Here is a 23,535-nt window from a genome sequence, read left to right on the forward strand (position 1 = left end):
GGAAAGGCAAACTTCATAAACATCGTTGCCAGGATCCCAGTGTGAGAAGCGTTTGCATCGACTAAGCACACGATAGCTTCCATAGGTAAAGACAGACCACGCCAGTTCTTCGCCAGACATTGTTTCAGAGTAGATATCATTGGATCCAGCGCCTCTGGTAATGTTCCATTGAGATGTTAGCAGTGAATTGCTCCCCCAGCCTCTCCAGTACCATCTGAACTTTGCGGTTCGAGGCAATTGCTGACACTCGAGTCAACAATTGGGACGACTCGACTTTCATATCATACTAATCCATCAAGCAAGACGTAAAGAGTGACCTGATGTAGCCTGCTTGGGCTCTTTCATCAGATTATGGGGGGGGGAGGGGGACCGATTTGAATATAAACATAAACAAGTTGATCTCCTTCAACTTATTCAGCTCTTTGAAGGAGTAGCGCTAAATGGTAACTCGACGTTGTCAATCCGAGTAAGCGCCATAAAGAGAAGTTGAAAATGTCTCACGTTTCCGCAGGTCGACCATATAATGTTTAGAATTAGATACCAAAACAAAGGTAATACCCACGGGTATGTGAGCCTACGCTCGCTGCGGATTCCATAGCGTACAATCGAGGCAAATTCCGGCTTTATAGAGTGCTCTTGAAAATATGAAACCTTTAGGGCTGAGCCTTAGCCAATCAGCATTCCCTCGAGTCACACAGATCTTGACTTCGACAAAGTCTAGCCATCTGACTGAGTCTCAAGAAACGGCATTGACCAGACTTTCAGGGAGTTGTCAATTTCCATAGTGGAAGTAGAGCCACTCTTATCGTCACTGGCATCGCTCAGATAGTGTCTCTGCCCCGAGCATGTAGCTGCCACAGTTCCCATTGGATGGAGCACAGTACTGGTCACAGAGTCTGTGCTACATTAGCAAGCTATTTCTATTTCGCAAAATATGATCATGGTAGGTACTTACCGTTATGAACCTTCCATTCCCAATCAGGATCTTTGCCACTGGCCGTATGGGTGGGATTCCGCCAGACCCTCATAAACCCATCGGTTCCTCCGGCCCAGATTTCATGGGAATCGCCGTCACCTGACGGTACGACATCCATCTTTATGCGCTGGTTCGTGAATGCTTTGCGACCCCGGAGCCACCCAAGGAGCTGCCCCGTCACTCGGATATCATAAACCAACACTCCGTCGCTTTTTCGTTCAGAGACATACAGATACCTCCCACATGGGCTCCAGAGAAGTTGCGTGACTCCTCGACCACCGATCTCGCGATTAGCCTCTGTCTTGGCAACGCTGAAAGTGCCTAAAAGTTGCCCGGATCCGTTGGAATCATAAAGGCCGACCTGCCTCGTGAAGGTACCCGCGGCAAGTATACCATCTCCGACTGGATTGACAGCCATCGCTGATACGATACCTTTCATACCGATACCTCCACCCACAATTTGTTTTCGTTTGCTAGGGATCGTGGGCATCCAAGAGACAGGGCCGTCACTCCCCGGCCGGGAAACATCAAACAAGCAAATAAGACTGTCTGACCCGGTGAGGAAATGTGTGCCCCCTAGGGTAGAAGGGTATATTACGGTGTGCGGCGCAATGAAGGCCTCCGTGGTCGGATGAACCAGGGAATAAGTTGCCATCGTGGTTGGAGCAAGAGCAGACGTGAGTTTAATCGGGTGATCCCGGACTGAGGAGAGAAACAATGTAGTAGACGGATCTTGAAGCGAGTAAAATGGGTATATGGCGGTAGCATATGTGGGCTCTGCTGACGGTAGAGTAGAATACGGAAACAATCGATGTGGCGATGCCCTTTCATCCAAGAGATCCGGCGGCCTGACCCCTGTCAGCGGGATCTGATAGAATGAGACAGCACAACTTACAGAATGAACGTTCTGATATGGTGATCTGCTGAATCAGTCAAAAGAGTTGTGCCATCGGGCGACCTACAATGCGGACAGATTAGCCGACGGTTCATTTGGGCAGGAGGGCTATAGGAAACAAACCACTGTGCGCCTTTGAAATAGTTTGCTCCCGAATAGCCTGAGTTTTCATGGCCAGGCCTCTCAGCATTAGGTCCGGGACTTTGAGTATCGTCATTGCCCTGCGTCGAAGCCACGCAGATGGGCTTCCAGTCGGACACTTCTTCAGCCATGATGTATTTTGTTTGGCACGAACGACCCGTAGGAACTATCCTCTGGGCCGTAGGGAAAAAGCCCTTTGTCACCGGCGATCAAGGAGTGTTATGAAAAGGACAGCTTTGCAGCCAAAATGCATGAAGTATCCTATGGATAGCTAGCGCACCAAGAAGTTGGAGATTACACTAAATCATAGACAGAGGGAATAAAGCCAGGCTCCAAATCTCAGTGATAGAGACTCAATCCAAGTAGTGAAAGGAAACCGCAGTGAAGCTATCCAAAAGACCAACGACCCCTTGACTACGGACTTTTTGATAGAGCACAGATATTGCAGATAGCGGCCTCAAAAGCAGCAAGCAAAAATAGTATTTGGGTATTCTCCGTGCCAAATCCACAAGCTGCCCTCTAAAACCAGGAGAACAACAAAATCGGACGACAAAAGTTCTCCAAATTCGGCGATTTTGAAGCTGTGAAGTCAGACTCTCCGGACCCGGCTGATCCTTTCTCCGTGTGTCTCCGATCTGCGACTTTCGTTTTTCGACTGCATCACCGACAAGAGCCCAGCAACAGCTACAAGCAAAGCACCCGTTTTCACTTCAAAGGGTAGAAGGGCAGAAAATAAGGGAGCGGATCTCCTTGCATTTCATTCCTCGCGCATTCCCCGGAATCTGTGGCTTTGAAAGCTCCGGACAGCCACAGCTATGTTCTCCGCCAAACCTTCGGCGCCCTCAACTGGTGGCCTGTCTGTCAATACCGGCTCCGCGAATTCTCTGTTGTAAGTATCATGCAGACCTGTTTCCAATCATATATGTGCTGGGGTCGCATTGCGCCGGACGTCAGTGTCACACATGGTGTTCGCATATCTCCAGAAACCCAGGCAATGTTTTTGTTTTGATCACCGCAAATCAGCGAAGGGCTAACAAATACTTTCGTTTCTAACAGTGGCAACGCTCAATCGACATCGACAAGTACACCCGGTACAACAAGCACATCTGGAGGATTGTTCGGGAATTTGGGCGGTTCGACTACGCCTAAGCCTGCCGGCGGTTTGTTTGGCGGAAATACACAACAGTCTTCGGGCTCGAATATGTTCCCAGGATTGGGTGGAGGACAACAACAGAGCAATGCGACCGGTGGAGGCTTGTTTGGGGGCTCTGCGGCGACTACATCGCAGCCTCAGTCTGGTGGGCTGTTTGCAGGGACATCCGGGGCCGGGAGCAATACCGCCCAGCCTGGCACTGGCGGCGGAGGATTGTTCGGAAACCTAGGAGGCGGCTCCGCGGCACAGACGCAAGCCCAGCCTCCTTTCGGTGGAGGTCTTGGGGGCTCAACGGCGACGGGTGGCGGTGGACTCTTGTGAGTAGCATTGAAAGTCGCAAATCATGGAAACAATATTGGGCTAATATCTCTCAATTTATAGTGGAGGGAATAACACTACAACTCAGCAGCCACAACAGCAACAACAGGCCCAGAAGCCTTCGCTGTCCTTGTTCGGAAACCAGAGTACTGCGGCGCAACAACCAATGCAACAATCTACCGCAACTGGGACAGTTGTTCCTGGAGTCAAGGTGGACCTCAGCAACCTCCTCCCGACTACCAAATACGAAAGCTGCGCCGATGAGATCCGGAAAGAGCTCGAACGCTTTGACACATTTGTTCTGAATCAGATTAATATGTGCAACGAGGTTGGGAATTTGATCCCTACCATCGCCAACCAGGGTTCCACAATACCGAACGATGTGGAATTCGTTGAAGGGAAACTCGAAACCATGCAACGGGCACTCGAGAATGATGCAACTGATATCGACCATCTTCGCAACTTGGTGTCTCGCGACGCAGCGGAGGCTCAAGTTGCATTCCGCGCCATTGACACCCTCAAGTTGCCTTTGCAGTACCAGTCTACAGGAGGTGCTGGTTGGTGGTCTGTTCCGGACCAGAAGCAGTCACTCCGGTCTACGCGCAAGAACACACTTGCGCTCCCTGACGACGTTGAGAGCGATCCAGCCACTGCTAACTCTGTCAACGGGGTTCCCGTCAACCTGGTCGATTACTTCTCGCAGCGTTCCGACGAAATGGCCATTGTCCTCGACCGGTACACGCGACACACGAAGGAGATTGAAGACCATCTCCATGGAGTTGAGGTTACCCTGAACCGCCAGGTCCACGAGTTCGTGGCATCCCGGAGCCGCGACGACTCCGCCGTTGGGGCGTCGAGCTCTGCTCTTAACGACCTCGCCGTGGTGCTTGGAGATGTCGAGACTGGTATTCTGGGTGTTGCTAGCAGACTGGGTGGAGTCACCGAACAGGTGCAGGAAACCGTGTTGGGCCCCCCATCCGTGGGCGATGGGAGACTCAACGTATGAATTGGTACTTCTTAATTTAATGACATGATAGGTGCATGGCTGAGCGTGCTATTGGGGCTTGACGTCCTGTGCTTTTTGTGTATATTATTTCTTTCAAAACCTCGAACTCGATTTTGGACGGGTTTGACGTTATGCAGTCGATAATTTGTTGCGGATGGCGTCTCGGGTTAGATAATTCTATTTCTTTTCGTGCTTTTAGATCTATGGAATTGTAGTCCATATAGAACCATTTGACTGAATCACAAAGTTGCAAAAGCAATGTACATCAGTCAGTGACTTATTTAGCCCTACTCCAGCTGGAAGACTGGTACTTGGCTGTCTACAACAGAAATGACGGAGCTCATAGTTATGCTGCTATAAAATATCGAGTTTGATATTTTCTGTTGTCAACCACAGCTTTTGATACCATTCATATCGGTATGGAGCTATCAACCACCATAACTCCTATGTCTTTCTTAACTGACGTATATTTCTCGGTCCTTTTTTAAAAATTGAAGGGACTGGGAATGAGCGTTAGCGGAAAGCTGGAATCTGCGACGGATCCTAAGAACCTCATGTTGAGGTCAATACAATTCTGGAGGGTTATCTCGAAGAAAACCGTGACTGGAGAAATTACACGGAATATTGAGAATGGCAAAGGAGAAACAAGCATGGGATGTCGGGCAAATCCAGGGTGCTTTACCTTCATCTGCGGCCAATCGTGGGCCGTGGCAGACTCTAAAAATCGATTGTTCTACGAGAGATTATCTCGGGAGTCTCTCCGAATGGCCAAGAGAATTCGCCTCGGTCCTCCGTTTTCTGGGCGATATCAACGACAGTGAGGTGCATCCCTGGTTGGAAGGCTTATCGACAGGACATTCAAGATGCACGAAACGGCTGCCAAAGGGCAATGCACCCAAGCTGGGATGCTTTTCGATCGATCATTCGAGGCCAGCAATGGGATGTGAAGACACAAGAAATGCCAGGCATCTCCAGATGCAATCGCTTTGAGAATTCGAAGCGAGAAAGACGGCGCAGCAAATGTTTCAATCTGGTGCCGAACCTGTGATAGAACAGGCATGCCTAGAGAAATCAGCCGGAGAGCGAAGGAACCTCAACGGGGATAATATAGATGACTCTACCGAATCCCTCAAGTCCCTTTTCCCCGAGCCCCAACCCATGGGACTGATATCTCAATCGCTGGTGCTACAATGCACCCCCGTTCACTTGGTGAACAAGTGGTCAATGTGACTTCTGTACCTTTTCTACGGGTGCTGACAATGTGGTGCCCAGAAGCAGAACTATAAATAGGAATCCCGATAGATAAGCTTCGAAAGACAGTTGGGCGAAGCCTCGATCAGAGGCCATACAGATGGATATCTGCTCACCAACCAAAAAAACGACATCCATGGCATTATAGAGGCCAATCCCTTTTTCGTCACCGTCAACACCGAAAAGACAACCATGTAGATGAATATTGATGCTGGCCTACATAATTTACTGTGGATTGAATGGCATAGACAGGGAAAGGTAGGGCACTGTTGTACCCCGAGAATGACCTTCACATCTAACTAGATAGGTGTTAGGAACGAAAAAATATCGCCTTGTTTGAGGATTACGCGGTGGTCATCATTACCTACCGGAGTTGATCTGGATATAGACAACATGGGACACGGAGCTCCCGGTTATAAATCGGACCTTGAGAATGGTTGAAGCAGGTATAGGGACTCTAGTCTCGTTTCGCGACGTAGGAGGCTGGAAATCCGCTTCTAAAGTCTAATTGCCCCACTACCTGATAAAATTCTATGGGGACATAAGCCGCTCGTTGGCTTTGAGTCGAACTTGCTGCAGTATCTCATTGATGTCCTAAAACTCTCTTACGAAGCCGACGAGATTCCCAGAAACTACCTCAAATTCTTCTTGGACTGGAGACATTATTGCAGGGACATCAGAGACGCTCCTGGTCAACGGCCACCCATTGGACAAACGAGGGACCTAGGCTGCTTCGCGCCTATGGGTGATCAGCAATGGTATCCCCGAATCCGAGGGCTCCAGTGACAGAGATAAAAAAAAATGCCAGCGAAGTCTCGGAGAGTCGCTCGCAAGCCATCTCATCGCCCGTCGAGGACAGAATGGACACGAACGGAGATAGTTCACCACCCAACTCGCGCTCTGATGCCTACACCGAATCCGACGCGGGGTCATCGGAGTCGTTAGCCGGGGGCTCTGTACATTCCATCGCGGACACCAACATGTACCCGCCGACCGACCAGGGGGAAGGAAACAGTAAATATTGCCGCAGTGGCTTTTCTCCGGACGGTAACAATGGGTTGCAAGGAAGCAGGATTAGAGTGGGAGGGGTTTAGGAAGGGATTTGCACACAGACTTGGGGAGAAATATATCAGGGCATACACCGACGGATGTCTCAGTTCTGACCGAAAAGACGATGTCCATGGGATCCTGGAGGTAAAGGCATTTGCCGTCACGAAGCGTCTGGAGCAGGCATTGATGCAGACGGGTATCGAGATGCTCACTTACATCTTGTACTGTGAATTCAATGGTAAACAAAAAGAACGGTAAGAGGCGCTGTTATACCCACCCCCCATAAACTGAGATTCGTAGCTGAACATCGCATAGGTATTTCATGGCGGCCTGTCACCGCCATCAGTTTTTTTCTTGTTATGGCCCATTTCGATCCGGTTCATTTCTTGAATTTCCTGAAAGGTCTTGAGTCCGATTTTAAGCTTTCCTTCTTGAAGTTGACCCTCATTGGGCCTTTCGATCTGTTCATTGCAGGTGATGTATTCAGACTAGGGAGAATGACGTTGACGATGACAGTTCAAATGTCCATGGGCGAGAAAGCAAGGGAAAAGGAACGAAAGAAGGCGGCCGAAGAAGAGGAGAAAAGACGAAAGCAAGACGAGGAGAAGGCCGAAAGAGAGAAAGAAGAAAAACGAGAGCAATATGAGGAGGCTGCAAGAGAAGAAGAGGCAGGGATTCATTCTCTGGAAGCCAGCTCTCCCGCCAACGACGTTGATTGAGTATCCTTTTGCAGTCCTTGAGGTTTGTTGAAGATGGGTGTGGGAGAGAAAGCTGGGACCAGTGGTGGTAAGAGAACGGAGATTGTCGTTGTTCGGTGCCTTGTATTGTATTGAGGTATTGGTGAATATGTGAGGCGAGGAGGATTTTCATTCCCGCGGTTGTATTCTGGGTCTTCTCTCTATGTAACTACCTGAAGCGTGATGAAAGTAATAGTGCCAAATTGATTTTCTCATGCAATTGCCTCACATAAAACGTAAATATAATTAAACAGTGATTAAAAACCTTGAACAGCATTGCGACATATATTGGCTCTTTCGCTTTCCATCTTGCTCGTCCTACGATCCATCTTCGCTATATTCCTCAATGGCAGCAAGAGACTCACCCATTTCAGTATTACCATGTATAATTGGGGAAGTCCACCGAACGAGAGAATACATCATCTCACGATAATTTGGAACATCGAAGTTATGAGCTTTGGTAGCCTCGACTTTCAACGTAAAGGACTCGCGCTTTAGCAGGCTGCATAAAACAATAGACAAGGGTCTATTATTCTGTTAGTATACTGTACAATCATTAACAGTCCATGGACAAGAGAGCAAGCCGGAAAGATCATGTGCAATCGCATCGCCTTTCCCTTTCTCCGTCTTTTCACTTTCGCGGCGTCCTGGTAACGCACTGCTGCCAGCATCCAGCTGACAAGTACAATCAATTCAGCGATCGACGGTCGGTGCTCGTCTACCCTTCTATTCAGCACAGCAAGAACGGCACGACGCGCATGACGTGCGCCGCCGTATTCGCTTCCACTTTTCACATCGAGGCTGTGGCCAACGTAGAACAATCGTCCTCTCCTAGAATCATCGAGACTAGACGAGAAGGTGCTTGTGTCAGCGTAACGGTCCATAAAAAGCCATCAAGTCAAGAGATCCTAAGTACTTACATGAGTTACTTCCATAGAGATACAAACACTTTACGCTCTTGATTATATGCATGGCCAACAAAAGCATTTGCAAGATATTTCGACCACCCACAATCACCAGACCCTTTTCGCTCTGCTTTTATTGTACTCGGTAAAACGATCATCGATCGGGTCAGTAGCGCTGCTCGAGACCCCTGAGGCATCGTCCGTAGCGGGTAGGAAGTATCGGGTGATCGAGGGAGGAGTCTGTCCCGTCTTCATATCAAGGTCAATCAGTTCAATTCCGAGGCTGTTGAACTGTTCGTCTGTAAGGGTTTCGGGTATTTGGCGCCCTTCAACCTCCACGCGGTCTAAGAAGCCCAGAATCTCGCGGAGTCGTTTCTGCTGGTATTTGAAGTCATCGATACGATGATAGTTTTTCGACTTCACCGGCTTTGTCTTGTTTCCATTCCTGACCGCGCAACGCATGGTAGACATTTTGTAAACATTTTGTAAACGAGAGACTGTTCAAGAGCGAAGGAAGAAGTTATATGGGAAAGCAAAGGGAGAGTCTTTGACGGACATGGTTCATGTACGTCAGACGTTAGTGGAAGCTCATGTGACCCACACCAGCTCAACTTTATCTGAGGGGATCTCCACGGCTGTATGGTATGGTAATATGGTATTATCAGTATGCCTGCGTATGGTCTGTCTGACCTTAAATTGGCCCATTGAACTAGGACACACGCAAGAACAAAAAACTTGCGATTTCTTCGCTAACACCACAGCTTAAACTCCCTATGGATCAAAAACAATGTCCATCCTTTCTCGAATACGCTCGTTTCCATGGAATTGCAACCCCATCCACTACTGTTAATCCCCTGGAATATATCGACCAGATACTCGAGAACAGCCCTTCCTCCAAAGATGAATCTTCGCCTGCTTTGAACAGTCATACTACGCCTCCTTGGAAGTCCATCGAGCGACTGCTTAACAGCGAAAAGCTCAATCTGGGTAAAAATGACGCCCGACTTCTTTCAACGGTGATTCGCGACTCGAGAGCAGAGCGCGTGGAAGTGAATTGGGACGACTGCCTTCCGTCATTACCTAGAATCGAGGGTCTCAAAGTCGAGCTTCCTGTTCTTACTACCCATCATGAATCGGAAATAAATGCTCTAACGAGCTCTGTTCGTTCTCGTCGTGGAAATAAAGCGCTGCCGTTGCTGCAAACCTGCCTACCATATTCCCTGCCAAAGTCCTCTACGAGCTTCATTACGAGCCACGGAATTTACGAGAAGACCAATATAGAGAGACTCAATTGTACCAGAGAGTCCTTTCTTTTGATTCAGAATGCTAGGAAGTATGGGGATATCAGCCCAGCTATGGATTGTCTCGAGACTCATTTACTGGCATATGAGGTATTATTCCTGAGAGAGTCATTATACCTATTTGCTAACTGATTTGGCTTCTAGCAGGCGTTTCGCGAACCGGATCTTCCTCTTACCCCAATCGACTTCGACGAGTTATACAGTCCATCGCCTAGCCCGAAGCCGCAGATGCTCCCCAGTCCCGTTTCCTCGACTCCTATCAAACGACACGAATCGCCACTTTGTTTACAGAAGACGGGCACATTGACCTCAATACCTCTAGAGTTTGGTGAGGGAGATAAAAGGACACGAGGTTCTGAAGACGAGCAGTCTTCTAATGCGCAACCCGAAGAGGAAGTGAGGTCTTTTCAAGAATATCCGATGCCCATTGAGCACGCATCTTCTGGTCCCATGGAGGGGGGAAGTATAGAAGGCTATGAAAATCTATTTCACCCGCCATATTCAACTTGGAACCTCGCCCAAACTGTGGTTTCAACACGGCCCGAAGTTGAACTCGCTCCTGAGCATCACTTTAGTGCACGTCGACATCCTACATCCTTTCCGTCTACTCTCCAGTCATATCCTTGCTTCACATATCAAGAGACAGTGGACGATGGAGACATCGACGTTGACTATTCAGTTGAGGTCGAACAAGGAACCCAGGATTTCGTTGAAGGGGAGATTTTAGAAACGCCAAAGCCACTTGAGACCAGCCATGGAGGTAATATAGACAGTACGGTCGTCGACAGGAACTGGTGCGAGTCGAACATTAGAGCAAACAAGCAGCCTATCACAGCAAACGATAGCTCCCATAATGCGACATTGATACCTGACGGGCCAGCGATTGTTGGCGAGACTTGCCGTCAAAAAGCGCAGAAATGTCTGGATCAAACGCCCAATCGTCAACAGAAAAGGAAGAAGGCAAGAGATGATAATAAGCTCAGGGGAAAACAACACAGAAATGGAAAAAAGAGGGCAACAATGCGACCTCCAGCCGAAATCCAGGGCTCAGACTTGTCATCACCATCCACGGCACTGGGCTCCTTGCCTGCTTTCATGGAAATGAGAGGCATAGCGCCTAAGCGACGAGTCAACGCAGAGAGTTCTTATATCGCAACCAAGAATAAGCAACCGATTGATGATCGAACAGAGCGTCAAAAGTCCATGGTCGTGGTATCAGATCAATACGCAGAACCAGTCATGCAACGCGAGGAACGAGTTTCTATTTTATCGAACACTTCTGCATCCCAGCATATCCCCCAATACCCAAGAAACAACCAAGAACCTCCATTACTCTTCCTATCAACATCACTCCTCAAGTCACACCTCCGATTGGCACGAATCCTCGAAAACACGAAAGATCCACCACCCACACTCATATACCGAGACTATGACACAATCAACCACGATCTCGAACACGAAGCGGACATCGTCATCTCACCTTCAACAGGTGCAATACTGACAACATCCCAGGCCACGACACAGCTATACCTCCCGGGCCACAAACCCGCTCATCCACACCTAGATGGCATTAAGGACATCAACTCACCTCTCCGGGAGCGCATCATGCTCCTAGCCCCGCGATACGAACGTCTCTACGTCCTTATCTCCCACTCTGGAGGAACAGCTAAGAAGCAACCCACGGCCGACAAGCGGACGCTAGAATCTATTACATCGCTCACGGCATTCTGCAACTCTGCATCGGTACATTCAACTATTATCCCGCTGATAATCGCGCCATCCACACCGGAAACTATGGCGCAATGGATCCTAGGGCTCGCTTACAAGCATTCGTTTCGACTACTGGAGACCAGTGTGCCGCGGAGTATTGGCTTTATGCCTATCAACCCCAGTATCAACAAGCCAAGAGTTGATCCAGCGATGGTTGAAACCGAGACGCAATGGGAGCTTTTTCTCCGTCGTGCTGGATTGAACCCGTTTGCTGCGCAGGTTGTCTTGCTTGCGTTGAGGAGGGAGGAAGAGAAGCTAAAATTAGGTTCTACTTATGATCAGGGCACAGTTTCAGCACTGTCGAGGTTTATAGAGATGTCAAGTGAGACGCGAAGACGTCTGTTTGCAGGAATCATTGGGGAGAGAGTGCTGAAGAGAGTAGAGGATATAATGGATGAGTGGCAATGTGACTGGGCGCTTAACTTTGATGCTGTATAAATATAACGTTACATATATAGATAGGTTCACCAAGTATATTGTAACTATCATTGACGCAGTCAGCCCATTCTTTTGGAACAAATATAAGAACGTAAGAGAGGAGATTATCATGTCTTCAATTACTCGCTTTTATCCCGCCAGAACTGCATGGGACAGACCGCTTGCTAGACATAAAATACATCAAGCATACATAAATGCAAATAACAAGTCATTCACGCTTAAACAAAAAAGATAAATGCAGGGATTAGATAAGAAAATAGGTCCACGAATACTCCGTACTCATGGACCAATTCCGAACCATCCGCCGGGGTGTATAGAATTTTTTTTTTTTTTTTTTTGGTTGTTTTTCATGAGGTGCACCGTTCGAAACTCATAACTGTATCGTATAATACACGCCTTTTCTCGTCTCACTCGGGCGATATTTCAGCCCGGGTCGAGCTAGGAAAGGCAACAAACCGAAAGCGACAGAACGTCATTGCATTTCGTAAAGAATTTACTCGCCGTTGATCTTGGCAAGAATCCTATTCGCAAGTCAGTACTGAAAAAAAAAAAAAAAAAAAAAAAAAGTGAGAAACTAAAGAAGGATCACATACTCAGAGTCCCGGTAGAGGGTGTAGTCCTCATCGCCAACCTTGAGGGGGCTACCACCGAACTGTAAACCATGTTAGAACCACATCCCAGAACATAAACCAGGTGCTCATGCGAAACTACACAACCCATGGCGCAGAAAACCTGAATCGGTCATTAAGCAAAGAACTATCGTACCTGAGGAGTCAAGACGTGGTCACCAGGAGCAACGCTGACGGGGATCTTCTTGCCGTTGATGTCAAAGGCACCGGGGCCAACAGCAAGGACCTTGGCAACGTTCTGCTCCTTGACGCTGCTCTCGGGGAGGAAGATACCCGAGGCGGTCTTGGTCTCGGGCTTGACGCGCTGGACCAGGACACGGTCGAAGAGAGGGGCAAGGGTCTTGACGTTACGGAGGATAGACTGTATTCAAGAAAAGCAAGTGTGTTAGCGCATGTTCTTCAACAATTGCTGTCTTGAGAGCCAAGACGATATGGCGATGAGCTCCCCCCGCAATGGAGAAAAATTGCCCGGGTGAGTCGGAGAAGCAACCCGATCTCCAGAGCTCACCAGCTACCAGGACCACGTACCATTTTGACGGAATAAGTGCAGCGAACTGGGTAGGAACAGTAAATTCAACAAAGACGAGACGGAGTGGAAGACTGAGAGGCGTGGAGGAGGAGAAGAGTGTCCGGGGGAGAAAAGAAGTGGTGGAAGAAGATCTGGACTCGCGAGAAATTTCCAGAATGCCAAGACCGCAGCTTCCAGCATCACTACTGCCGAGGGTAAGCCTCAACTACAACAATTGCATCTTTCTACGGATCTGTACTCTCTCAAACAATTGTCTACGGTCTGGTTGTTTCTCGCAGGATCAGGGAGCTGGTAGTCCTCCTGAGCCGTACAAGGTCGTGTGCGCAGATTCTTCTACAGCATACAACACGCCCGGCTCCTTTTTCCCGAACAAGATGCTAGGCGGTTCCACGATATGAGAACACAAGCAGTTCATTAGCAAGAACACTCAATTGCTATATCCTAAATCGATGCAAATGCATTTTCAAACGCCGCGATATCCGTCCCGTCACTGGGAATTATGGAAAAGCAAGATTCACAATAGGTTAAATTCTACCATCTTCGTCCCCGTCCGCGACCTCCAAATCCGCCTCGTTGATCATATCCTCCGTACCCCATCTGGTGACCACCTTGTCCTCCAAATCCTTGAGCTTGAGGTTGAGCGGCCCCGGGTTGTGGGCCCATCATCGCCTGCGCATGTTGCATGAAGGACATGGGATCCATCGATGACGGATCCAGACCCTGAGACATCATGCCCGTCAACATGCCCTGCATAATATCGGGAGACATCTCGGGCATGCCAGGCATTGGCGGCATTCCCGGTGGTGCGCCGCCAGGTCCAGGTCCAGGTCCCGGTGGGGGACCACCGGGCATTGGCGGCATTCCCATGCTCATGAAGTTCTGCATGTCATCTAGCTGTTTCCTCTGGTCTCCCACTTCACGTCGTAGCTCCTGTTGCTTCAAGACGTAGCTGGCCCACGTAAACTCGTCGAATCCGTAGTTAAAGTAATCCGAAATGTCGGATCCCGGTCGCCGCCATGGTTTATCATCGGCAGGGAAATCGTTGTCCATGTCTGTCAAGAGGATCGGCTTTCCAGTCGCCGGGTGTACTGGGTTCATATGGACATCGATATTCGACGCGTGGATGGGTGGATATGCTGAGCCCGGTTTTTGTGGCACGGCTGGTCTGGCAGCGACGGGCACTGGGGTTGCGGACTCTACTTTCGGGGTTGGCGTGACGGATTTTGGCACGGGCGCGTCTATGGATGAGGGTCGTTGGGAGTCATTCCGAAGGTTGGCATGGCGAGGATGTGGTCTGCAAGACGAGAAGTGTTGTTAGAACAAGGCGCGCATGGTCCTGTCTGATGAAGAGCAGCTACTCACATCTCTGGCGGCGGCGCATCTGGTGATGCTTCTGTAATGATATTGAAGTCATCCTAAGAAGATCATTTAGCCCAATACTCTTTGTCGAAGCACGCAAGTTGCAACGAACATCGTCATCTTCCACCTCTATCTCTTCTTCCTCCGCATCGCCCGTTTCGTGACCATTAGACGGAGCATGTTGCGGATTATTTTGCACTTGAGTAGGCGGGACCACGTCGGTCGGGTCGTAAAAGTCGTCGTCTTCTTCTTCCATGGTGTCTGGGTATCACAGTGAGGGGAATTGGAGCTGAGAAAGGGCAGAGAATAATAATGATAGAAACAGTTGCGAGCTGCGGAGATCGCGCAGACGGGATGCCGAGTTTGGCCTGTTTGTCTTCTATGTCGAAGAAACAACAGTTGATACAATAATATAATCAGAGTACAATCTACTATATATTTTATTGTCTATTATATATTTCATTACACCACAACGCTAACCGACGCCGGTTTAAGCTCCCTTTTTACCAAAATTTTAGTCAACCCTTTTGCTGGCATCGTCGGTTAGTTAATCTCCCTGGCAAAGGTCTGTAAGATAGAGACCGGGACGGAATGAAATATGATGAAGAAACAAAATTTGCAAGTGATTACCAATTAGTTCAAGCTGGAGAGGATGGATAATGTGAAGTCAACAACTTCGTTTCGAGATTTGGTACCTGGGTTTCGATATCTCCTAACTACAGTATCCTTGTCTAAGAATAGTCGACAGACTAACAAGGTCAAATATAAATCGAATTGAGGTAGGAAAAATCTGATCTTGACTCATGTTGTACATCACAATCATTCTTTAACAAATCCCCTAAAGTCCTGCTCGATGGCCTTTGCACACCTCGCTCCATACGTGGGAAGCCCTCCGATATAGTTAAGTGACTGAACAGGTTTGCCGGGAATGTTAGAGCCCATGTACCATGAATTGGCTTGTGGCAAAAGACTCATGTTGGCCAGAGCGTTTACCTCATCACTCCAGGCTCTTTCAGCTTCTCTCGTCGCGACCAGGGACTTTACTCCCTCATTCTCCATTTTGCAAATGATAGACGCAATCCAATTTCCTTGCATCTCAATAATCCTTGGTCCATTTGCAAAGGCAGTAGGGGCCTGCAGACTGTACGGAAGGAACATATTTGGGAATCCACTGACGGTCATCCCCAGATTAGTAGTCACACCATTCCTCCAGCGCTCACCGAGAACAATTCCATCGGTGCCTTTGAGACCTAAGCGCTTCAAGCCACCAGTGAAGGCGTCAAATCCTGTTGCAACGGCGATAATATCGATTTCATGCAAGTTTCCGTCTGCAGTGACTATACCCTGGGGCCGAACTTCAACGACTGGATTCCTTTTGGTGTCGATGATGTGGACGTTAGGCTTGTCAACTTGTTCGTAGAAGTCTTGTTCGAGGGATGGTCTCTTTGCTCCGAATGGGTGGGGAGGCTCCAAGGGGGCTAAAAGATCCTTCTTTACGGGGTCGCTAATTCTGGAGCGAGTCTTTCTCGCCCAGAAGTCATATGCCGCTCGGTTAGCGGTTGCATCGAACAGCAGGTCCTGATAATTGTTGAACCAAAACTTGAAGCCGCCGTCTTTGTAAAGCTTCTCATAAAGTGCCTCGCGGTCTTCCGGGGAATCGTCTGCCGTATTTCTAGGAGTTGGCTCGTACTCCAGCCCCCCAAAGGTCGACACACAGTATGTGAACATGTGCTCGTAATTGAATTTGCTCTTCTCTTGCTTCGGCACATCCAATCTTTGCTGTGCCATAGGCAAACAGAGGTTCGGGGTTCGTTGAAACAGGAATGTTTCATCAGCTTCCTTGGCCCATTCTTGCGTGATTTGGATACCGGTTGAGCCGGTCCCAATAACCGCTACTTTCTTGCCCTTCACGTCGACACCCCCCTCAGGCCATTTTGCGGAGTGAAAAATCGGACCCTGGAAGGAAGAAATCCCCTGCCAGTCCGGGAGGTACGGCTTAGAAGCAAAGCCAACGGCGACAAGCAGGTACTTTGCTGTTGCCACTTTCCCGTCCGCAGTCTGGACAGTCCATCGACCAGAAACCTTGTCAAACGTAGAGCTATTGACTTCAGAATTGAAAATGCAATCATTGCGAACGTGGAGGATTCTGTCAACATGCTCGAAGTACGATTTTAACTCGGGTTGGCTGGGATATCTCTCTGACCACGTCCAGCTCTGCCAAATCTTCTTGGATGAGTAGGCGTAATGAGGTGCCGGACAGTCAACTCGTGCTCCGGGGTAGCGATTTGCATGCCACGTGCCGCCGATATCAGGTTCGGCCTCGAAAACCTTGACGTTCGATTTCAATTCATCGCGTAGTTTGTGAAGGAGGTAAAGGCCGGAAAAACCGGCACCGATGATAATCGCGTCAAGGTTCAAGCCGCCACGGACATGGCTCGTCCCATGTTCAACGGATTGCACAACGGTCATCGTTGTACTTGTTCAGGTCGATTCTTTGGCTTGTAAACGGTCCTCACGATGGTTTCGTAATGGATCAGAAAAAATTGTTAAGTGCTTGAACTTGGGTGATCTTGTGGACAGCACAAGACATTTCATCTTATACCGTCCTCGAAAGAACGATTTGTAAACTAGGAGCATTGTGGTGCAGTGCGAGTGCGACTCGCACACCCGGTTGCGGGGTTGGGAGGCGGGGAAAGATAAGCAACTACACTCATACACTGTGTGGTAAAAAGTTTGAACCCCCCCCCCCCCCCTTTACTGCCAGTAATGACCGCTTGCATCAGCCAATGATATTGTGCTATTCTGCCAGTCTAATACTTCGTATACCAACCCTTTGCCTTGATAACTGCCTTTACACGGTTAGGCATAGTAGAAGACAGTTTAACCCGCACTTGCTGATCAATGCTATGCCATGCCTCTTTAGCAGCCCCAATTAATAATTGACGTGTCTCTTCTGAATTAGAAGCATGCTCAAGCTCAGGATACAGCTTATAAATCTGCTGCTTCATGAGAGCCCAGGGATTCTCAATAAGTTTTAAATCAGGTGAATATGGTGGCCAGACCATGACCTGAATCTGTAATTCCTCAAGAATATCCTTGACAATGCGTGCCGTATGTACTGGGACATTACCTTGCATAAAGATGTCCCCAGGCTGGATGAATTCAGGTAAAAAAGCTTGATAAAGATCATAAATAACTTGGGCTGTTACACCACCTCGTGGTGCCTCTGGATCACCATCCAAAGGAATAAGACCAGTATGAGTGTCTTCTCCAAAAGCAGCCCAAAACATCTGCTTGACACTCTTTCCAGTACGGTGTGTGCAGACATCTCTCTCAAGAAGTTGTTGACTAGGGCGTAGTCTCGTAGAAAGGACCAAATTGGCTGAATTCCAGCACCTCTTTCAACTGTGCATTCATCAGACCAGTGGACTCTGGCCCAATCTTGAGGCATAAAATGCTCATATCCTTGGGCCCAAGCAAGGCGCTTTTGAGCATGGAATTCAGTAATTTCAGGGCGCTGAAGCTGCCTCCATTTGCGGCGTCCCATCTCATGTAAGAGGTTCCGAATTGATCGCTTCTTGACTGCATGGTCAACCTCTTCTAATAGGTCATGCATTTTAATATGAGGATTGGTTGTAGTAAGATCATATAAATGATCTCGTTGCTCTTCAGTAAACTGTCGTGGTCGGCCAGATCGGGGTTGTGATACATTATTTAGCCGTTGATTTTCACGTCGAATTGTAGTTTTAAATTGTATTGAGTGGAATTTCTGGATGCTTTTGATGAATCCGCTTGGCTCCCCATCCAATTGACTTTAACTCGCATATTCTTGAGCGAGTTTGGGGGTCTAATTATTTACCCCGAGGCATTTTGGATGGCACAGACGAAGTTGGCTAAACTAGTTAACCGGCTAACAGTATTGAATAATCACTGGTTTAGGGAGGCGGTAGGCGAAAGCGGTCTAGGGGGGGGGGGGGAGGTTCAAACTTTTTGCCTCCCACTGTAGATCGGTCCCGGATGTCCAGATCTCTGGGAATACTCTGGTGATCCAAGCATTGCGGAAGGCATCTGATCTAACTCTTATTCCATACCCTCCGGGTGTTCGCGACCTCGATCCTGCGGCCCTCGGGGCTTGTTCTGTGCGACTCGCACAACTCGACTTAGCCTCGGCAATCCAATAGTTAGGGTTAGCCAGATGACTACGTAGGCCAAACTATCAGAAGATCGACTCTTTTATTTAAAAAAATATGAGGCTTTTCCTTATCTCCAAAACACTTCCCTCTTTTCGAACCCCATCCCTTGAGAATTGCGGCTTATATACATGATTGAAAATGACAACTGCACCCTCTACGAGACCAGTTTCGCAAGGGAAAAGCAGGGCTTATGCATCGGAAAGAACAACGATACCTCGAATTTCAAACAAATGTGATCTTCAAGCTTGTGACTCATGTCGTATGCGCAAGGTTAGGTGCGACGTGGACCAAATCGGCCTTGCTTGTACCAGTTGTCGCCTGGATCAAGTAAAATGCTTGGCCTTTAACCGCAAAAGAGAAAAGTGAGTTACCAAAACCAAAATGGGATCGTTCCCTGGATTTATTTAAAAAAAAAAAAAAAAAAAAAAAAAAGTAGAAGCGCCCACAAGCATTTAAAGTCCGGCGAGAAAACCGCAAGCGCGCTTAATGCGTTCCTTGACCTCACGGCAAGAAATCAAAACTTGGCCGATGACACGGCTCAGGATCGCGAATCGTGCGTTACCAACAAGCATATACCTCATCTGCTTTGTTAGTGGCCACCCGATCCTTTACATAGGCAAGCTAACACGCTACAACTTACAAGATCAAATACATGCCCCCTACGTCGGTTGGAGACATATGAATGATGACCAGAATATCGCCGATGCATTCCCATTAAATGGTGCCGCTGATACCGCGAATACGACACAGTGGCCAATAAAGATGCAGCAGCCCTGGATTCTTCCACATTATATTCGTGAGCTGCCACGACGATTGCGGTCCGACGATGTGAACTATCTAAGAGCCAAGGGTGCACTGAAAATCCCAGCAGATGAGCTACGAAATGAGCTACTCAAATGTTATTTTCACTGCGTGCATCCACATATGCCTGTGTTGGATATAGACGATATCCTGCACGCGATTGCTCTCAATGACGGGGTCCATCGAGTGGGATTACTGCTCTTCCAGGCTGTTATGTTCGCAGGCGCAGGTTTCATTAGTGAGGAGCACCTTTACAATGCGGGGTTTCCAAACCGACGAGATGCGCAGAAGTGTTTCTTCAACAAAAGTGTGGTATGTGCGCCGGCCTCCTTGCAATACAATTGCTGACTGCTTAGTTACTATACAACTTTGATTGTGAGACTGACCGTATATCACTCATTCAATCCCTTCTCCTCATGACACTTTGGTATGAGCCTCCCGGTAACCCAAAAGACGCCTGGCATTGGATGGGAGCCTGTCTATCGCAGGCTCACACCATCAGATTGCACCGTGAACAAGTCAAATCCGATATGGACCAGCAAAGAAAACAACTCCGGAAAAGACTATGGTGGTGCATTTATGCACGTGATCGACTCATAGCACTAGGAATGCGACGGCCTGCGTTGGTGCATGATGACAGCTACAATATCCCGATGCTCACAATTGATGATTTTCAATTCGGTTCACCAGAGCTTTTGAGAACTGTCGGTTGTGGTTTAATGCCTCAGAGAGTCGACAAACAACGCTTTTCTGCCTTGCTTTTTATTGAAATGGTCAAACTCTCCCTGTGCATCAGCAAGGTCCTTTCAGTACAGTACTGTGTCGCCAGCACTCGATTTGGTGATTCTGCGGCGACGACGACGATGTTGACACCAAGGAAAACAGTGTTTGAAATTGACAAATTCGAACAGTGTGATGCGATGTTGAAAGATTGGGTTACTCGATTACCCACTGAGCTTCGTATTGAGCGATTGAGGTCAAAGAGCAGTGCATTTGACGTGGGTAGCTCTCTTCATATTCATGGAGCAGTGTTGAGAATGGTTTACTTGGCGACAATAGGCGCCTTATACCGTCCACCGGCGCTCTTTTTCCCAGATCTGAATGCAGAGCTTCGTGACGCCTCAAGACGAAGGATTCGACAGGCTGCACACGAGACTACAACAATTGCAAGTGACCTACATCAACTCAACCTTACGCGGTACCTTCCAACAGTTGGTGTTACTACTCTGCTTTCTGCGGGAGCAACTCACCTTTTGGAAATCAGGTCCAAGGATCTAGAGGTCTCCCTGGTCGGATTACGTGGATTCGAACAGTGCATGCAAATTCTACATCGACTGCAAGAGATTCACACGTCGGCCGATTTCGCAACAAATCTCCTGAAATATGCTGCCATTCAGACTGGAGTTCAGGTGACTGGGGATGAAATAGACGCACCAGGCCGTTCCACCTGCTTTCCAGCTCTAAATCCCGTCCAGGAAGTGTGCAGACAGCCGAAGATTCTGGACGAAGCATTAAATCCGGAAGAGTTCAACATGAATTTACACGATTTTGTCAATCTTTTCAATGACACCGATGGTATAAAGAACGAATTTGACTCTCTCTTAAACGGTTAAACCTCGAGGATGCAGGTGATGACGCGCCTTTTCATGGGAAACCATTGGGCAAAGAGAATAAACGAGTGTTTTAGACTGTGTGAGGTCTTTTATAGCCCAAATTAAATATATAATAACCTGGCATGATAGCTGTACTTGTACAAAGCTGCCTGGGACAAGGCCATCAACCCCGCCCGAGACCTTTTGAGAGTTTGGCGGAGGGTTCTTTAGTGTATATACCCCGTAGTCGTACTTGGCCAATGCGGGGTAATGAACATCCTGATCATTTAATCATGTCTCTCTTTCCTTCTCACGTCCCCCGGAGTCACAGCTTCATCAATACGGTACATACTCTTCCTGCCCAATGCCATCACCAGCATCGTCGCGCACTTCAACAACACACAAGCCCTGGTCGTCAGGCCGGATATTGTCCCCATCTCAGCGTGAGGCGAAACGCCACAATGATAGGACAACGAAGAGAGCCAAAGCAGAGAAACAAAAAGATGGGCTTAGAGACATCCAAAGCCAAATAAACCATCTTCAAGATCTGATCCATGCACATTTAGGTACGAAAACACGCTTTCTGCTCGTTGAACTAAGGGACAGCGTTTCTAACATACTACCATGACCCTTAGGATCCTGCGTTAACTCCCCGCCCATTGATTTCCCTCTCAACAATAATGTTTCTGGTTCTTCGTCACTATATCTACTTGACCCGCTTTGTTATATGCAAGATGGCGTATCTACGACCGAGGATGCCCCACCACCGGTCGAGAGTCCCTGCGATCCAATAGATCCAGATTGGCCTTTTAAGACCAGTACCCTTTGCACTCTCTCTCGGCCACTGCTTGAAGAAGGAAGCTATACCATTCTTCAATTGACAAATGACATACTGCTCCAAGTGCGCCAAGTCGGTACGGTCGACATATGCACAAACGAACGACTTAACCACGATGCCATCATCCGCGGGGTACTCGGGGGTTGGCACACATTGCGAGGCATGACCTATTCGTGTCCGCTGTGGAAGCCCCTGAGCCAAATTGACGAGTGTATCTTCATGCACAGTGGCGTATTGACGAGATTATCAATGCTCACAATGATCCATACCATGCTGGTAGTACGTTGCTCAATTAGTGGCTTGTTTACTGTTTTCCCCCTTTCTTTGAATATATTTGCTGATCTTGGCGATTCTAGGCAGTTATTCGTAATGATTCGTTTGCGTGCCTTCCGGCATGGTATCGCCCGAGGTAAATAAGCGACGATTCAAAAGACTTGGCATCTGCTGATATCGCTTGTTCAGGCCTACCCAAATGAACTTTCGTCATCAACTTACCGCTGATTATTTTGCCTGGTATGCACACACATTTACTATTGTTTGATACGTTTGGCCTATAATGTCTTGATGGGCTAATCTCTCAGGCCTGGTTTCCGCGAACGTCTGGTGGTCTCGGACTGCGAGATATTGACGAATAGATTCTTCAAAGGCTTTGCATCCTGTTTTCGGCTGATCTGGCCCTATCCTATCAGTGACATATATGAGTATGATGCTACCAGTGGATTATATCTCTTCTCAAACACTTTTCAGATGCACATTCGCGACATCGGGATGTGGACCATGTGCAAAGAGTTCTTTCAAAATTTCCCTCAATTACAAGATGATATGTCAGTGGACACAATGGAAGCTTTGGTTCCCGCCGCGCCATCGACATCTGTGGGTGTTGAGCCATCGTTTCCATCCATTATCTAATTTCCTGGGCTCTGAGTTCTTAGTTGACTCGAAATTGATTAACAAAACTCACCAGGGGTGCTCTCAATGAAAACAAATGGTACTGTATCGAACTAGCCAGACTGTACTCTTATGTTTTCTCTTGCAAAAAGATATATAAGAAGGATCTTTCGATTCCACCAACTACCTGTACCACACATTTCATTTAAACATTACAACCATGCGTCTCGAATTCCCCTTCGTCCTCGGACTGGCCACGTCAGCGTCTGCTCTGTGGTCTGTTACTTACTACACCGCTACTAATTGTTCAGGCGCAGGCAAAGAGTTTGGAGGTTTCAAAAGCTGGGTGTCAGACCCTGGGGACCAACACAAAATTCACCATGGTATCTACCAATAATGGCAACAATATTACCTTGAGCACGGGCAACTACTGCATTCTTCCCTACAGTGATGTCATCTCGAGTGAAATGAGTGACCGCTGTGTCAACGCCCCGGTCCTTTCATTCCTGTCTGGATAATCATGAGTACTGTATTGCGAACTATGTTCCCCCGCTCCGAACTGGGTTTGAAAGTTAACACTGCAATCAATGATCAAATTCTGGTCATTGCCCAAATTATTCGAAATTCGACATGATTGATATATTTGCAGTTGTTTACAAGGAAGCCAAGCCCTTGAAATTGGGAAAGAAGCAGATGCGCAGGCCCATAAAGCAGCAACCGACATAGAACAAATGCAGAGTAAAAAAAAAAAAAAAAAAAAAAAAA

At 48.1% G+C, this 23,535-nt stretch overlaps 11 protein-coding genes across 11 annotated transcripts; 5 read left to right on the plus strand and 6 right to left on the minus strand.

The window, feature by feature from the left end:
- Positions 1 to 557: 557 nt before the first annotated feature.
- ASPGLDRAFT_54376 (uncharacterized protein) lies at positions 558 to 2,143 on the minus strand (the record flags this gene model as incomplete). The annotated part of the gene is made up of 4 exons (XM_022548073.1): positions 558 to 896; positions 956 to 1,824; positions 1,872 to 1,934; positions 1,995 to 2,143. 4 exons carry the CDS (start codon positions 2,141 to 2,143, stop codon positions 718 to 720), a joined length of 1,260 nt encoding a protein of 419 aa, XP_022404968.1. The 3' UTR covers positions 558 to 717.
- A 543-nt stretch (positions 2,144 to 2,686) lies between these two features.
- On the plus strand, positions 2,687 to 4,732 carry ASPGLDRAFT_140678 (nucleoporin FG repeat-containing protein). The gene is made up of 3 exons (XM_022541707.1): positions 2,687 to 2,901; positions 3,069 to 3,482; positions 3,547 to 4,732. The coding sequence occupies exons 1-3, from the start codon at positions 2,828 to 2,830 to the stop codon at positions 4,487 to 4,489; spliced, it is 1,431 nt and encodes a 476-aa protein (XP_022404969.1). The 5' UTR covers positions 2,687 to 2,827; the 3' UTR covers positions 4,490 to 4,732.
- Positions 4,733 to 6,793: 2,061 nt separating this feature from the next.
- On the plus strand, positions 6,794 to 7,745 carry ASPGLDRAFT_78869 (uncharacterized protein; the record flags this gene model as incomplete). Its single annotated transcript, XM_022549991.1, has 2 exons — positions 6,794 to 7,028; positions 7,106 to 7,745. The coding sequence occupies 2 exons, from the start codon at positions 6,794 to 6,796 to the stop codon at positions 7,507 to 7,509; spliced, it is 639 nt and encodes a 212-aa protein (XP_022404970.1). The 3' UTR covers positions 7,510 to 7,745.
- Positions 7,746 to 7,975: 230 nt separating this feature from the next.
- On the minus strand, positions 7,976 to 8,903 carry ASPGLDRAFT_21852 (uncharacterized protein; the record flags this gene model as incomplete). Its single annotated transcript, XM_022543136.1, has 3 exons — positions 7,976 to 8,053; positions 8,187 to 8,373; positions 8,545 to 8,903. 3 exons carry the CDS (start codon positions 8,901 to 8,903, stop codon positions 7,976 to 7,978), a joined length of 624 nt encoding a protein of 207 aa, XP_022404971.1.
- A 302-nt stretch (positions 8,904 to 9,205) lies between these two features.
- Positions 9,206 to 11,941, plus strand: ASPGLDRAFT_78871 (uncharacterized protein; the record flags this gene model as incomplete). The annotated part of the gene is made up of 2 exons (XM_022549992.1): positions 9,206 to 9,823; positions 9,878 to 11,941. The coding sequence occupies 2 exons, from the start codon at positions 9,206 to 9,208 to the stop codon at positions 11,939 to 11,941; spliced, it is 2,682 nt and encodes an 893-aa protein (XP_022404972.1).
- A 256-nt stretch (positions 11,942 to 12,197) lies between these two features.
- On the minus strand, positions 12,198 to 13,206 carry ASPGLDRAFT_41841 (GroES family chaperonin). The gene is made up of 4 exons (XM_022545495.1): positions 13,099 to 13,206; positions 12,707 to 12,931; positions 12,535 to 12,593; positions 12,198 to 12,462 (listed from the first exon to the last, which is right to left on the minus strand). Exons 1-4 carry the CDS (start codon positions 13,099 to 13,101, stop codon positions 12,435 to 12,437), a joined length of 315 nt encoding a protein of 104 aa, XP_022404973.1. The 5' UTR covers positions 13,102 to 13,206; the 3' UTR covers positions 12,198 to 12,434.
- Positions 13,207 to 13,386: 180 nt separating this feature from the next.
- Positions 13,387 to 14,740, minus strand: fip1 (cleavage polyadenylation factor subunit FIP1). The gene is made up of 3 exons (XM_022545496.1): positions 14,571 to 14,740; positions 14,462 to 14,514; positions 13,387 to 14,393 (listed from the first exon to the last, which is right to left on the minus strand). The coding sequence occupies exons 1-3, from the start codon at positions 14,712 to 14,714 to the stop codon at positions 13,631 to 13,633; spliced, it is 960 nt and encodes a 319-aa protein (XP_022404974.1). The 5' UTR covers positions 14,715 to 14,740; the 3' UTR covers positions 13,387 to 13,630.
- Positions 14,741 to 15,133: 393 nt separating this feature from the next.
- Positions 15,134 to 17,137, minus strand: ASPGLDRAFT_41845 (flavin-containing monooxygenase). The gene has a single exon (XM_022545497.1). It carries the CDS (start codon positions 16,925 to 16,927, stop codon positions 15,278 to 15,280), a length of 1,650 nt encoding a protein of 549 aa, XP_022404975.1. The 5' UTR covers positions 16,928 to 17,137; the 3' UTR covers positions 15,134 to 15,277.
- A 1,652-nt stretch (positions 17,138 to 18,789) lies between these two features.
- ASPGLDRAFT_78874 (Zn(II)2Cys6 transcription factor) lies at positions 18,790 to 21,213 on the plus strand (the record flags this gene model as incomplete). Its single annotated transcript, XM_022549993.1, has 4 exons — positions 18,790 to 19,013; positions 19,088 to 19,239; positions 19,295 to 19,764; positions 19,833 to 21,213. 4 exons carry the CDS (start codon positions 18,790 to 18,792, stop codon positions 21,063 to 21,065), a joined length of 2,079 nt encoding a protein of 692 aa, XP_022404976.1. The 3' UTR covers positions 21,066 to 21,213.
- Positions 21,214 to 21,405: 192 nt separating this feature from the next.
- On the plus strand, positions 21,406 to 22,791 carry ASPGLDRAFT_117003 (DUF3425 domain-containing protein; the record flags this gene model as incomplete). Its single annotated transcript, XM_022539828.1, has 5 exons — positions 21,406 to 21,633; positions 21,859 to 22,161; positions 22,239 to 22,291; positions 22,345 to 22,395; positions 22,464 to 22,791. Coding segments are annotated over 5 exons (963 nt in total), but the record flags the coding sequence as incomplete, so codon positions are not given.
- Positions 22,792 to 23,023: 232 nt separating this feature from the next.
- ASPGLDRAFT_691428 (uncharacterized protein) lies at positions 23,024 to 23,535 on the minus strand. Its single transcript, XM_022549330.1, has one exon. It carries the CDS (start codon positions 23,492 to 23,494, stop codon positions 23,213 to 23,215), a length of 282 nt encoding a protein of 93 aa, XP_022404978.1. The 5' UTR covers positions 23,495 to 23,535; the 3' UTR covers positions 23,024 to 23,212.

The sequence above is a fragment of the Aspergillus glaucus genome (assembly GCF_001890805.1).
Source record: "Aspergillus glaucus CBS 516.65 unplaced genomic scaffold ASPGLscaffold_2, whole genome shotgun sequence".
NCBI classification, from domain to species: Eukaryota; Fungi; Ascomycota; class Eurotiomycetes; order Eurotiales; family Aspergillaceae; genus Aspergillus; species Aspergillus glaucus.